Consider the following 16456-nt stretch of genomic DNA (forward strand, 5'->3'; position numbering starts at 1 on the left):
AAAAACCGCCCCCTGCCTGGACAAACCCTTTAACCAAATTTAAGCAAAGTTAAGGATGGACTCATCATTAAATATTATAACACTCCCTTAGATAACAAAACAAATAGTTTTTAATTGGAATTATTGTCAAAAAATTTATAAATATTGCAGTTAAATACTTGTTATGATGCCCCCTAGTGTTTTTTTTTATTCCCTCTCAGATGTTCCACCTAATGAATCCAGTGCTGGTGAGAAGGCGGCACTTTAACTGTACCAATTCTTATAGACTGGCGTCTGCCGACCATGTTCAAGAGGATCCAGGTGGTGGGACTGAGCTACTGGTCATGTGTGTCTGCATGCACTGGTCACATTCGTTGGACGTACTGAGAGGGAATTAAAAGAACACCAGGGGGTGTCATAACAAGTATGTAACAGCATTATCTAGACACAGTAGCTTTTTTTAAATGATTACAATTAAAAATAAGTTATGTGTTGTATGATCTAAGAGTTAATTTTAACATTTAATCCTGGGACAATCATATACATATTACAAATCTGACTGTATTTTTACAATTGTATCTTGTTCCACTATGCCTGACTGCTTTTCTAGTTTCAATAAATGGAAACACTAACAGGAAAGTTTTAGGCGCCGTGCACACGACTGTATATTTTATCCATAATTACGGACCCATTCATTTCTATTGGCCACGGACAACTTTCAGTATTTTTACTGATGGGTGTCTGTGCTGAAAAAATTATAGAACCTGTCCTAATCTTGTCCTTAATTATGGCACGGACTCTCCCATAGAAGCCTATGGGCGCTTCCGTAAATACGGACGGTTCCGGATGTGCATCCGTAAACCGTCCATATTTACGGAAGCGTTGCTATACAACATGTTGGTGACATCATTTACAGCCTCCCTCTTTTTTACGGATCCGTATATGCGGATCAAATACGGAGGTAATACGAACCGTAAATACGGACACCCTTACATATACGGATAAGATAAGGATGACTACGGATCCGTATTTACAAACAGTATTTACGGAAGGATGAAAAAACGGTTGTGTGCATTGGGGGGGGGCTGACATTGCTAGCTGTCAGAGCATGCATGTGGGCTGTCATGTGGACATTCCTACTCTGATATAGCAGTGTTTTCTCCTTGTGTACAAACCAAAGAATGCTTGGGTCATCTTCCTGAATATGGGAGTGACATACACATGATTTACAAAGACAAAGAGATGAAAGGGAAGGAGAAAGGACAGGGCAAGGGCCAATTTGTATATACTTGTGAAGTATACGTCTTGCATTTCCTACATGGCACCATTATAGTCCGTTATATAGATACTGTGTTAATGTGCTTTATTAATTTCCTTTTTGTCGGTGATGAGTGACATAGCATTACACTAAAATCTCATTCACACAGAAGCAGCTTGCTCACTTCTGAGAATATCTTTGATCCCAGGGCTAAAAGAACAGAGCTAGCAACAGTGCGTTAAGATCTAATTTTGGAAAAGCATACATGTCCTTGGGGATACAATGTGCAATCTCAGTAATATCAAAATAATCACGCAAAGTAGAAGAGTGGCACAACGTACTACAATGAATACTTATTACCATCATCTGAATAGGATTTATAGGACAGAATCGCGATAGTGCATATCTCTATACAAATTATAGTATTAAGTACATTACCTAGATATTTATCGAACCTTAAAGTGATTCTGCCAGTAGATAGGAGTATTCTGGGATATTAGAAATCTTTTAAATGCACTTATTGGTTACATATTGGGCACTAATACGGCTCACAAATTATCTGAGAATCCACAGAACATCTTCTACTACTTGCCACTGCTGATTATCCACTTATATAACTAGTAACCATAGGGCCCGATTGTAAAACTTGGAATGTGACCTTATGTCCATCAATATTAAGAGAGTTTGGGAAAATGAGGAATTAGGATTATCGACCTCTGACTGGTTTACTATTCAGTGCCACTCCTTCATTATCCAGATTTTCCCAGGAATGATCTATTGCCCCTCACCACAGAGGCTTTTATGACAGTGGATGCGGCCCATCACAGCTACTGGGCCCCATAGAAACAGCTATGTCTAGTACCCTGACAGTAACGCCACTCCCTACTTTAAAAGGTTTGTCATTTTCAATTACCATATTAGAGAATTCTAAGCTAATAGAGCTGGGTTCCCATTCAGGAACCACATCCATTATACAGGGGGCAGAGCGGCTACGAAGAGCATCTCTCGTTCTAGACGGGCAGTCCATTAATTTCAGTGGAAACTGTGTAATGCTTCATTTCTCCTGTAGTGGCACTGCAGGAAAATTGGAGAGAAAAACTTGCCTCCAGGTTCAACCAAAGATTATAGCTAATTGCTCTGGTCCCAGCAGCGCACAAAACCTTAAAAAAACAAAAAAACAAAACAAAACAAACACGTTCTATGTATAGAAAGGTTCTTAAACCAGTTTTTGTCTTGAATTGGCATTGCATGTGATGTCCTAGGTTGTAAGAGTAATTGTACCACAGTCCTGGGACTTGAAAGGGTTGTCCGATACCCAAATTTTTTTTTTCTGTGATATTAGCTAAGCCGGTCGTCATGGCTGATGCGGAGAGAGAAGAGGGCTGGCTTAGCTAATAAACTGAGCCAGTTTGCCAGCTCCATCATACGCGTCACCGACACACAGGGAGAGGGAAGAAGCTTTCTGTGACGATGCGTCATAGCGTACAGCAGAAGCTCCGAACTTCGAGGACCACGCGACAGGGAGTGAAATCGGGTGATCAGGGACGTTTTGAAAATGAAAATATATTAGTAAGTTCTTTATTCTACATTTGCAAACCCCAGAAAGATTTTCGGCCGTTAAACAACCCCTTTAAGGGCAGGGATTTGAATACATTTTTTTAACCACATTTGGACATTTTCATACCTTTTTTCATATTTTCATTTTAAACAAGATCTTATATAGTGATATTTAGGTTTTTTTCCCAGATAGACAGATGGTAAACCTAACTAGAAATGAACAGCTTGAATCTGTTTGATCAGATCTAGGATTTACAGTAGTCAATGATATTAGCAAAGTGGACCAGATTTATAAAAGCTGAATTGACTTCATTCAAAAACATTTACCTAAAATATGTCTTTTAGCTGCATACATTTATATATAAAATAGTGAAATAGGTATGAAAGTTGGATATGCATGTACTATTTCACCTAGTTTTCTAAGAAATATCTCCGTGTGTAGTAGGAAATGATACAATAATGTCATGTTTTCTGCTCCTGAAGCTAGACAGCAGGGTAGGCAAGTGTTAAGCCTGTGAGCCGTTTCTACTGTTTCAGCGGCTCTAGCCTCTTTAATCAATCCATCAGATCAGTTCTATTTAACCCCTGCTGACTCTGGGCTCTTTGCCAGTTATTGTTTTCTTCCTGGTTCTTTAGCTCTGTGCTGTGAGTATTCCCCTTACCCCGCTTTGCTTTCTCCCTTATTGCTACTGTATACGACCCAGATTGACTTGACTTTTTCTTGTTTGCGGATTTAGTACCGATATTTAGATATAATGTGTATGACTTGGACTGTGTTGATTTCTCTTTTGCCTTCAGATTTTGTACTATGTTACCGCCCTGCTGCTGACCTTGGCTAGTGTGACTTCCCTACCTGTCCGCTTCACCTGCCAACAGCTGTCTGGCGATATCAAGATATATTTTACACCAACAGGGTTCATTCAGGGTAAAGGTTGCCAACCTGATTTTTTTTTTTTTCAGGACAACTTATCCAAAAATCAGTAAGCATTTTTTTACGGATAATTTGGAAAACCTCAATGAATCATAAAGATTATAAGTAATATATGTCTATAGCTGAGAATAGTGATAAGAACACATTAGCAGCATGTACCGTGACCTCTAAACCAGTGATAATTACAATCCCAATAATTGTCACAAACTCATTCCACTTAAAAAAAAACAGGCGCACCAATTTTTTTTTACGCCCACTGGAAAAAGACCCTTATTTTTACGGACAGTCCAGGAATTTACGGACGGTTAGCATCCCTGCTCAGGGTCTCAGAAAATGTTACCACAGGTGTCACTAACTTTGTTACCCTTCAAAGAGACACTAGAATTGACACAATTACCCAAAGACATCTTACTGTAGCTGCTCATATGCATCTAAAATGGCTGAACAATGTATTTCTTAGGAGATTAGATTACTTTCATAAGTAAGACAAAAGTCAATGTTTTCATATTTTTAATTTAGACAAAAAGACCTTTTAAAAATGTTGTTTTAATTAATTCCCTTTCTTTGTCGAGGACATAATATCTCATACGTCCCGGCAGGCATGTACTTCAGCAGCCAAGGATGTATCTGGTACGTCCTTCCTACTAATAGCTCTAACTTAGGCAAGTCACAGCTAGATCTAAGGTTTTTTTTAAAGCTGAGCTCTAGCTGCAATCTTACCGGTGTTAGAGCAGGTTGAAGTGAGACCGACATATATTTGTAACTCTCACTTCAATTCGTGCTTCTAAGGCTTGATTCACATGAACATGTTCGGTCCGTAAAGGACGGAACGTATTTCGGCCGCAAGTCACGGACCGAACACACTGCAGGGAGCCGGGCTCCTAGCATTATAGTTATGTACGATGCTAGGAGTCCCTGCCTCTCCGTGGAACTACTGTACCGTACTGAGAACATGAATACAGTACGGGGCAGTTGTCCCGCAGCGAGGCAGGGACTCCTAGCGTTGTACATAACTATGATGCCAGGAGCCCGGCTCCCTGCAGTGTGTTCGGTCCGGGACATGCGGCCGAAATACGTTCCGTCCTTTACGGACCGAACATGCTCGTGTGAATCCAGCCTAACAGCTCTAACTCAGACTTGGTCACAGCTAGAGATACCATTTAAGTCTTGTTTTAAAGCTAAGATTCCTGGCGATCTAGTCTGAATTACAGCTGGTTAAACTGAGAGCGGCAAATATTTGCCGCTCTCACTTCAGCCAATGAGTAGGAGGAGAAGTCGGGGCACTGGTGGACGAGCTGGCACTGTGCAGGAAGAGTAGGAGAAACTGTGATCCTCCTCCTGTCTCTGTATGGCTGTAGATGATCCCAGGGAGAGGGGTAGCATGAACTTTTGTTAATGTCAACCCCTCCCTTTTCATTCAGAGGGCATAGTTGCACTCTGTCACATATGGGGGGGGGGTCTTTTTTATTTCAGAAAACAAGTGAGAAGATGAGCAGTAGCTCATCTAATCACCCCTCTGCACCTGATTAGGCTGTTTATTGACTCCACAACTCTGACGTTTACCAGCGTCTGGATCACAAAATCAAATTAGTTGCACCAAGCACTTTCACCACACACAAACATCAATAAAGTTTTAACATTTTCCACGGTCATTATACTATCCGAACCCAATCTTTAGTGTAAAATCAGCTGACTCCTTCTCTAGCGATACCCGTTACACGCGCTAGTCATAGTGATTACGATTATCACTAAACAGGAATGACAAATACATTTTTGATGGATGGAAAAGATTTCCATTAGTCAGAAAACACATTTACATCCACTAACGGTCGACACAAACTATTGTTTCCAAATAGTTCCACAAAAAAACAAAACAATGGGACATCAATGGGAGGCAGAGAAAGCGTATTTTGCAGCGTTTTATGCCCACGGTGCTCAATGGCTGCGGGCGAAAAATTTCGCGAAAAACGCTGCGAAAATCGGCGTGCAGGCAGAGGAAAATCTGCCTCAAAATTCCAAATGGAATTTTGAGGCAGATTTTCCTCCTGCAAAAAACTCTGTGTGAACTCAGCCTAACACTCGCTCACCTGCTGTGAACTCAGACATGTGTGGGATGTATCAACTCATCACTTCTTGCAGTTCTGTGCAGCATACATTTTGTCTGCTTGAATATGCATTTTAGTCAGAAATTATTAGTGCAATTTTTGCTTATAATCACTGTTTGATGCAAAGTTACGTAAAGGTGGTTGTGTGTATAAATTAAGTTGGTATACTACGCGCTTTCAAAAAAATTCTCTTTTGGTAGCATACTCGCCGTTTGCCATGTGCAGTATACATTTTTAGCCCATTTGCGGATGATAGCCACATATTGCATGGCCTCTGTTTGAGAGCACAAGCTATTGTTTATGTAGATGCTTGTGGTTTATATACATTTTGCACATCTTGGTCTTTTATTTTTACTTTGTTTTTGTAAACCTCTGCATGTATGTGACTTTTATGCGCAAATGTATGTTATAATGCTTTTTTTTAGAAAATAAATAAATAATAATACCGGTTTGTCACAAGTTACGTGAGGGTTTGCATGACCGCCAACACCACGTTAAGACAACTTTCTTGTCTGCTTTTGGGAAAAATATTGAGTTTGGGGGTACACTAACGTTTTACGTGTGTCATGTCTGTATTTTAAAGGTTGTTACTTTTTTTTTTTTAATTTCCAGTTTAAAACCAGATTTTTGTTCTTTTCAATACTGGTGATTTTATGAATATATGTTCATTCAGACATAAGAATAAATGGTATGTATTAACTAAATAAAAAATTGTACTTTGGCACAAAATTGCCTGTGACAGTTTGACAATGTGGCAGGTGTCTATATTTAGAAAATATATAGGTATGGGGTTTATTTTTTTTCAATTTGTTTTTTTTTTTGTGTAAAAGTCTAACTACCAGAGGTCCAAAAACCCCTGGCAGCAAAAAGGTTAAGTAAAGGAGTAGAATATACGGCTAATAATTATCCAATAATACAATACACAACAAAAACGTACAAAACATGTATACATTACTTTCCATTATTTTTATAAAGCCCATATATTATTCATACCTGCAATATATGCTATATCTCTGCACATATATTTTTTTATTTTTTCAAGGAGCGGAATATTTTTTTTACAAGGATGAGATATACAAATCATTCCAATATACTGCAATAATACCTGTCCGTTAAAGCCGGCTCCATCCGGAGACTTGAGGAATTCATTGTAAACTTGGTTTGCTCTGTTAATCACCATAGCAACTGCATCTTGGTATTGAGGGGAAGAGATGGCCAGCAGTGGCAAGGCAGCTAGTGGGATGTGATCTTCACTAATGTTGAGGCAGTTCTCATCGTAGCTGTAAGGGTTAAGACTGGAGAGACAAAACAAAACAATGAGTACTAGTCAGTAAAAGAGTCCGTAGAATGGCGTACATGACAAATATGCAAATACCAAAAATGTTTTACAGCATGCTGTAAGAAAGGTGGTATCTTGACCTCAATTATTGTCTTTGATGAAGCTATGCTTTTACATATATTTATATTATTATTTGTTTAGCGGGTTGCATTTATAGGAATTTGCTAATCTATAACGGTCACCTAAATTATTCTCTTTAGGCTGGAGCTACACAGGAGCACAGTGTAACCTATTTTTTGTAGTAAAATCACAAGATTATAGCGACCGCAACACAACCTTAATGTCACAAAAATACAACCTGTCTAATAAGGGAGTGATTCTAGTTATAGGGCAGAATTACAAGTACTGCAAAATCATTTGTAGAAAAGAAGAAAAAGGAGAGAATAGTGACATTTCATTTGCAGGCACCTGTTAACCCATATTTCTCAAATAATTATTTCTAATAAAGGAAATTGAGCAATGGCTTCTTTTGCACCCTGAAAGATTCGTAGCCCATCTCTTAGGCCGGATTCAGACGAGCGTGATTTGCGTCCGTGCAGCCCGCGTGGTTTTCACGCGGCTCTTGCGGACCATTACAAGTCTATGGGGCAGTGCAGACAGTCCGTGTTTTTTGCGCAGCGTTAGTCCACTGCGTAAAACTCATGACATGTTCTATATTTAGGCGTTTTTCGCGCATCACGCACCCATTGAAGTCAATCGGTGTGTGAAAATCACGCATGCCCCACGGAAGCACTTCCGTGGGACAAGCGTTATTCGCGCAATAACAGTAAAAGAATGAATGTAAACAGAAGAGCACCACGTGCTTTTCTGTTTACAAACATCCAAACGGAGTGTCATAAAGATGACGGCTGCGCGAAAAGCACGCAGCCGCGCATCCATATGAACAGGACACACGGCGCTGTCAAGTGCCTTTTGCGCACGCAAAATACCACGGGTTTTTTTTGCGCAAAACGCTCACGTTTGTCTGAATCCAGCCTTAGGCCTAAATCACATGAGCGTGTTCGGTCCGTGATATACGGTCCGCATGTCGGCCGCATTTCCCAGACCGAACACACTGCAGGATGCCGGGCTCCTAGCATCATAGTTATCTATGACGCTAGGTGTCACTGCCTCGATGCGTGATAATTGTCCTGTACTGAAAACATGATTACAGTACAAGACAGTAGTTCCGCAGAAAGGAAGTGACACCTAGCGTCATAGATAACTATGATGCCAGGAGCCCGGCACCCTGCAGTGTGTTCAGTCCGGGAAATGCGGCATGCGGAGCGTATATCACGGACCGAACACGCTCATGAAAATTAGGCCTTAGCTGTGTATTTTGTGCCGAAATGGATTGTTTCACTACAAAGGAAAGCAGCTAAATATTTTGGTAACTTACAGTTCCAGTCACAAAGGACCAGGGGACATTCATTGCATGTAAAAGAAAGGCGTTTCAGACATCAATATAGGAAAGAGTTATTTTCAATTAGAGTAGTCAAACTATGGAATGCCCTACCTCAAGAGGTAGTAATGGCAGAACCTATGTCAGCAATTAATAAAGGGCTAGGTGTTTATTTACCGACGAACGGCATTTAGTGTTATAACTAATTTAGCAATGAAAGATGTGTAATTTATCGAGAAAGGTTGAACTTTTTGGACCCGGGTCTTTTTTCAAACTATGTAACTATGTAACAGTCCAAAAGTTGAGAGATTTGTTACATTTTGTGTACATTTTTAGGGGGTCCACTAAATTTTAACCTTAAATTTTAAAGCCGGAGAAGTCAATTACAGTCAATGGGAAATAGAGGAATGAGTGTGTAATGGCTGCTCATACTGTAAAGGTAAGTTAGTTACACAAACTGTAGGGCAACACCACATTTTTTTGTCAAGGGACAGCCTCATGCCTGAGTTATAATATAGTGAATTAGAATTAAGTTTTGGAAAATTCTTATATGGTGATTTAACGGATTATCTAAATAAAAGTATGTAAGCAATTCTGTAATTACTAGATCTTTTTTTATGAAGACAACCAGAGTAAAAATTATTCTGAGAATTACAATATCTTTATAGACAGAATATTTCTGTATTAGAACCTTCAATTAACACTGCTTACACAACAGTCATTTGTCCAAAGAAATATTGGCAATTTCCATAAAGGGGTTGTATGAGAGTGAAAAAAACATGTCTGCTTTCTTACACAAACAGTTTCCTTGCTGTACATGGGTTCTGATGATAGAGAAGTATTAAAGTGGTGACAGAGCCTCTTTAAAACAACTTTTTTTTAAAACATTTCGGCATATTAAATATTCCCATTTTATCAATAGCTTCTAATGTTTAGACTGATACTGGATATATCAATTTCATCATTCTAAAAATTGGTTTCTGTTTTCTGCTATAAATAAAATGTGTGCATATATAATGTCCATACAGGATGAAAAAAGTAGAAAAGCAGCACGTGAGTAAGGTTTAGACAAGCTGTAATAGGCTGTGTTATTTCCATCCTTTGTGTCAGCTCTTTGATCATTCGAGTGCATGTATGAGAAGAGAGTTGTATTTAAAGAAGTCTCTTCAACTTCACATTGTACAAAGTCAGCTTGGCTTGTGAGTCCAACTGATTTATTGTTGTAAAATTGCTCTGTCGCCATTCGAAAACAACCAAACACTGCACATGTGTCCTTTTAGATGTAGAGTTTGTAGAGGGCATGATGTTTTTGAAGTCATAATAACAATTCATACTTTCAGTACCAAGTCATCCTTTGAAGGAGGGTGTCCATTTGAATGTATTTTTTTCTTAATTGAATTATAGTATGAGATGGGAAATGGCATAACTATTGCTAAAATTTCTCTCTACTTCTCTGCTATCAGTCAGCACAGTAAAGATTTAGCTTTGATCTGGGTCATTCGAAACAGACTACCTGTCAGGGATACTTTGCCATACAGCTAAAGTCTGTAGATCGGCAACATTTGTGTGATTTAGTTTAGGAAAAAAATACAGGGTGACCTATTTTCTATGTATAAATATAGCTAAGATCAATTTAAAGATCTGTTTAATGATCTATTTATACTCAGGACTGTAACTATAACAAGGGCAAGTCCACTATGTCTACAGGAAAGACTTCTATACCAGCATAAAAGGGGATTCTTCACTGTAAGAGCAGTGAGACTATGAAACTCTGCGCCAGAAATTGTTGTGATAGTTGATTCACTGAATTAATTCTTTGTTGGCATAATATTACACATTGGGGCAGATTTACTAATACTGTCTAAATTTAGACAGTGTAAACTTAGACAAGGCAGTCAGACAAAGTTTTGGGCACGGTGACGCATTTCAAGCCACGCACCTTTATGTTAGCCACACCCCTTTTCCACTAAGTCACGCCCCATCAAGCGTGTCAAAAAAATTGTCTAAAATATTTCAGAAATGTGGCATACAGCATGTATTCCAGAATGGGGTAAATTTGAATAGTAAATCTGCCATAGTATCTAGAATTTTACTGGATCATTGATCCAGGGATTTTCTTTGATAATAATCAGTTTCAGGGAGAAATTTGTCTCTTAACATGAGGATAATTAGCAATTGCCTCATAGGGGTCATTTTTTTTTACCTCATTTGGATAAATACTGCATGGAAATATGTTGCACTAGATGAACTGTGAAGTTGTCAGGAAGATCATCAGCTCAAGGCTGAAGTAACATTAATAGCAAGGAGGTTTGGCAATCACTTCTTTATGAGATTTAAAAAAATAATAATTTAGATGGAGTACCGATTTTAAGTATAATTATAGAACCAAATTTTGTTAAAGGGAATTTAATGTCAGATAATGACATAATTCAAATTATGTTTTTATTATACACATTTTTTTAAACGTTTTTTTTTTTTTTTTTTTTGTGACTACATAAAAAAAATCTGTATTACAGTTTTCACACTGGCCACTAGAGCAGTCCTAATAAGCTAACAACTGTTCTCAGTGTCATTAGAAGGTGGGCAAGTTAACAACAGCTCTATTGTATTACTGGAGGCCTAGTTAAGGTACAGTAGAATAGCAACACTATACATTATACACAGATAAGGTGATGTATGTAGCACCTCAGACCTCTCAGGGATGGGCTATACGCCATCACTACCTGGAGACTGTAAAAATCTATGAGATTTCATTTGACTTCCATTCATTTTACCTGCCATAAAGTGCACACTAGACAGAAAGTACAAGAAGGAAGTTTCTTTCTCCAATATGCCACCTCCGGGAAAGGTTTTACAAACAAAAAAAATAGCTACAGCATTTAAAAAAAAATAAAAATAAAAAAATAAATAAAAGACCAAACACAGTATTTATCATCTATATACTTAAATATAATTATTGAAGCTAAAATTAAAAACATGACACATTCTCCTTAAGATCATAGACTAGAAGAAGTCTCTCTAACACCCTGTTGAACATATGATTCTTCTGACACTTTGATAATTAGTCTAATTATATTATACTATTAGTATAAATATATAATTATTCAATAGTAAAGAAATCTTACAAAGCGTATTAAATACTTCTAATAATTCTTCTAATAACCCTATATGGTCAGCTTTAGGCATCCAACAACAGAGAACAGCGTTATTTCCATGACAGACAGATATGTGATATTAGATGTTCGCTTTTATTTAATAACTATATATCCCATAAACAGGTAGAAAATGATTATATATGTGTAAATAAAAATTGGTTCACGTATCAGTCACTGTGATTTACTAAAAGTCAACATCAAATATGTCAAATTGATTTGCCAACTGAATCCCTATGGTGGATGGATCACACATCGATTTGCAAATCAGCAAAACTGGAACGGGCAAATAAATTCACTCATGTCAACCATACTTATGTTGACTGCAGTATTTACAGTACAATGCCGTTCGCAGAACACAGGACCAACCAAACGCAAAACATTAGCTTGGGTCCCCACCCACCCAACTTTTCTTCACTGCCATTGGCCACGGGGCGTTCACAAAGTCAATGCAGCTCTAGCTGGCAGGGGTGTTGCTGGAATCTTGAAAGCTCAGGGGCACAAGCCCCAAGACATACGATTTGCCCCCCACTCAAAAAAATATATACATCGAAGACAGCATATCTCCAAGACAACTTTTATAACATTGCAAGTTTTGTTACAGCGGATCAGCTCTATGTATGGTGGTATACCTCTAAGTAATGCAGTTCCCAAATAATGGTCAGATACATGTTCTACACAGTGAAACTTGAATACTGTATAGTTACATCCGGTGACTCACAGGTGACGTCTTCTGTGATTGTAGTCATTCACTTTCCCTTTTCTTCTCTATCTGGCTCCAGACCACCATGAAGACACCCTCCAGCCATGGCTCGTCCCTACACACAAACTTTCTATCCTGCTACTAGCCTCAATGCCCTTCTCAGTGCCGACCACACAGTTATTATGCCCCTATTTTGTGCCCCACACAGTTCTAGTGCCCCCTTTTGGGCCCCACAAAGTATTGGGGCCTTCACAAAGTAATAATTCCTCCATTGTGCCCACCACAATAGAATAATGCCTCCTTCATGGCCAATGGTAATAGTGCCCTCCTTTGTGCCCCCGCACAGTAATAATATTCCCTTCATGCCCCACAATGTGATAGCTGCCCCCTATGTGCTCCTACATAGTACAAATTCCCCATTTGTGCCACCCACAATGTAATAATGCCCCTTTTTGCTCCAAAGTAATAATGCTCTTCTTTGTGCCCCTGCATAGTAATAATACCCAATTATCACCCCATAGTAATTACCCCCTTTGTTTCTCCAAAGTAGTAAGCCCCCTTTGGGCCCCCTCACAAGGTAATAATGTTCCCTTTGTCCCCCAAAGTAATAAATATCCTTTGTGCCCCATAAAGTAATTGTAGTCCCTCTGTGCCTCCCAAAGTAACAATATTGCTTGCAGCCTGCGCAGACAAGCTATGGGGTCTTCAGACATCAGCCATTATTTACAGCATTGTTACCTCTTCAATGATTTCCTTCCTTACAAGTTCGGTGTGCTGCAGTGTGTGTGTCACAAATCCTACTCCCCTATCTCCTCCACACCAGCACCTCAGAGCACCAGAGCAACCAGAGAGGGGGAGAAAGTGGGGAGGATTCAAGATACACGTTTCTCTGTCTAAAGAAGGAGCTCATTAAAGAAGTTACAGTACAGCCTGCCTTCGTGAAGTGATGGGGGCCTGCTAAGAATATTAGTGTTCAACTGTAATCTGTGAAGGAATCCAGCAGCACGGGTTCAATTCCTCTGCAGTATCACCATAGGAGTAGTAAAACCCAGCATAGTGACCTTTGTAGTCAGTGGGTAAACAGTAATGCAGGGTTCTCCAGTGTTAGAAATGCTTTTTGTAAAGGTTCTCTGAATGAGGGACCCTCTTCTAGTAACTCAAAATACCCTAATAGGGTATTTAGGAAACCACACAACCCCTTTAACCCTTTAATGACCAGCCTATTTTAAACCTTAATGACCAAGCTATTTTTTACGTTTTTCCATCGTCACATTCCAAGAGCTATAACTTTTTTATTTTTGCGTCGACATAGCTGTATAAGGTCTTTTATTTTTTAATAGCACCATTTTGGGTTACATACAGTTTATTAAGTAACTTTTATTAACTTTTTTTGGGGGGGAAAATAGAAAAAAATGTTGCCACTCTTCTTAGCGTCCTAAATCTACAACGTTTACCGTGTGGTATAAATAACACTATCTTTATTCAGCGGGTTATTACGATTGCAACGATACTAAATTTGTATAAATTTTGTATTTTTTACTACTTTTACACAGTAAAAACTTTTTTTTTCCAAAATTATTTGTTTTTGTCTCTCCATATTTGAAGAGCCATAACTTTTTTTATTTTTCTGCCAATGCAGTTGTATGCGGGCTTTTTTTTGCGGGACAACTTGTAGTTTTATTGGTACCATTTTGGAGTAGATGCGACTTTTTTATCACTTTTTAATCAAATTTTTTTAAGGCAGGATTCACAAAAAACAGCAATTTTTCCATTGTTTTTTATTTTAGTTTTTACGGCGTTCACTGTGCGGGTTAATTAATGTAATAGCTTTATAGTCTGGGTCGTTACGGGCACGGCGATACAAAATATGTATAACTTTTTTACTTTATTTTGTAAAGGGGAAAAAGTGGGTTTTCCATATTTTTTTTAAATTTTTTATAAATTAACTATATTAAACTTTAATATGCGATCAACCAACTGCTTTTTTAATACACTGCAATACTTTTGTATTGCCGTGTATTACTGCCTGTCCGTTTAAAACGGACAGGCATCTGCTAGGCCATGCCTTTGGCATGACCTAGCAAGCATACACTACAGGCAGACCTAGGGGCCTTTATTAGGCCCCCAGCTGCCATAGAAGACACAGACACTCGGCAATTTTATTGCTGGGTGTCAGTGGGATGAGAGGGTGCTCCCTCCATCTCTCCAAAACAACTATTGAGCGCCGCATCTGAGGGATTAAACGGGTGAGATCGATACTGATATCGATCTCACCCGTTTAGAGCAGGGATGCCCCCAGCCCTCAGCTACCTCTGGTAGCTGAGAGCAGGGAGATTTAACGCCTCCCTGCTCTGTTTATTTATTCTGATACAGCGCCATGAAAAGGCTTATGCATCAGAATAAAGCCCATTAGTAGCGGCCGTGAAAAGGCGTATTGGCGGCCACTAATGGGTTAAGATGATATTTTGGGTATCTTGTGTGACGCGGTCGCGACCACAGACCTCTGGCATCCTGCCAGCATCTCCCTCCTAGGAGACGTCAGCACTCGTGGCCGCCCTGCTTTGTCCTGAAATCTAGGGTGCACGGATTCTCGGTCCCGGCCTTAAAGGGCTATTGCGTGCACATGTCAATCTTCCCTGACTAATCTCCAGAACAAGAGATCGTGACAGTGTGTTATTTTGCGCTTTAGTGAAAAAATCTCGCTGATAATTGTTGCCTTCTGATGTAGGTTTTCTGTTTGTTCTTAAAGTCTACTATTTTCATATATAGTGTGGCAACCTCCCAGTGGTCACATACTATTTTACACGTGTTAAGAAATCTACCAATAAAAAAGCAGAATGGTACAAAAATATTGAGCTTCAGCTAGCTCTAATATGGTCTCTCTGGACTCAAAATCCTTGTCACTTGAGTAATCTTGGGAACAACAAGAAGGCTTAGGCCTTATTCACACGAACGTGTTTAACGTCCGTGATACGCGCGTGAAAATCACGCACGTCGCATGGACCTATGTTAGTCAATGGGGCCGTTCAGACATTCCGTGATTTTTGCGCAGCGTGTTTCCGCTGCGTAAAACTCACGACATGTCCTATACTTGCCTGTTTTTTCGCGCATCACGCACCCATTGAAGTCAATGGGTGCGTGAAAATCACACGCAGCACGCGGAAGCACTTCCGTGTGTCGTGCGTGATTCGCGCAACAGTCAATAAGGATATAATGGAAAAAATAAAAGCACGTCCTTCATTTCTTTTTCTAAACATCAAAACCGCGTGTCATAAGGATGGCATATGCGTGAAAATCACGCAGCCTCGCACCATTCACTGATGACACACGGAACTGCAACGCGCGCAAAACGCTGCATTTTTTGCGTGTGAAAAATGCACACGTTCATGTAAATAAGTCCTTAAGCTCATCAAATCAAACTGATATCCCAATTCACACCTCCAATAAATAATGGCTGATTGAATATATTTATTAGCTTACTAAGGCATCATATTAAAGCGCAATAGGGGTAAAATGCAGTCAGTTTCCTGGTGCTTAATTTCATCTCTATACTCAAGAATTTGAAATGACTCAATAAAAAGTTATACTTCTGCAGAGCAGCCAATAAAAATAGCTGTCTTTCCTGCAGCGGCTCCGCAGTAGCATTGCAGTATAACGGAGGAAAATTCTTCTGCAGGGGAAGTATGAAGGGAATATATAGTCAGCTGACAGAGGGGGAAAGAGACTGATGTGCTCAGAGCTCCTACTCTGGCATCACAGATCAGCAACAGCACCAAGGGGGACATATAAAAAGTGGTGTGACTACTGCTGACTGGGATTGTATAACTATTCCTGCTATCCCCAAGGCAATGGAAACTGCCTGCTTTGGAATATTAGTATATTTTTCAGTTTCCTACTGTAGACTATTGCAGGGAGGTTCAATTCATGCAAGCTTTACCTCATTAAACACAATGCCAAGCGTCAGATGGAGTGGTGTAAAGCCCGCCGCCACTGGACTCTGGAGCAGTGGAAACGTGTTCTGTGGAGTGATGAATAACGCTTCTCTATCTGG

The 16456-nt window shown here is 39.4% G+C and overlaps 1 protein-coding gene across 1 annotated transcript in view; it reads right to left on the reverse strand.

Annotated features, from left to right (window-relative positions):
- PITPNM3 (PITPNM family member 3) overlaps positions 1-16456 on the reverse strand; it is a 261407-nt gene that overhangs the window by 99791 nt on the left and 145160 nt on the right. Inside the window, exon 5 of the mRNA XM_075854250.1 lies at positions 6936-7125. Within this exon, the coding sequence (XP_075710365.1) occupies positions 6936-7125 (190 nt within the window). The remainder of the gene's footprint in view (positions 1-6935; positions 7126-16456) is intronic.

The sequence above is a fragment of the Rhinoderma darwinii genome, chromosome 2, assembly GCF_050947455.1.
Source record: "Rhinoderma darwinii isolate aRhiDar2 chromosome 2, aRhiDar2.hap1, whole genome shotgun sequence".
Classification (NCBI taxonomy): Eukaryota; Metazoa; Chordata; class Amphibia; order Anura; family Rhinodermatidae; genus Rhinoderma; species Rhinoderma darwinii.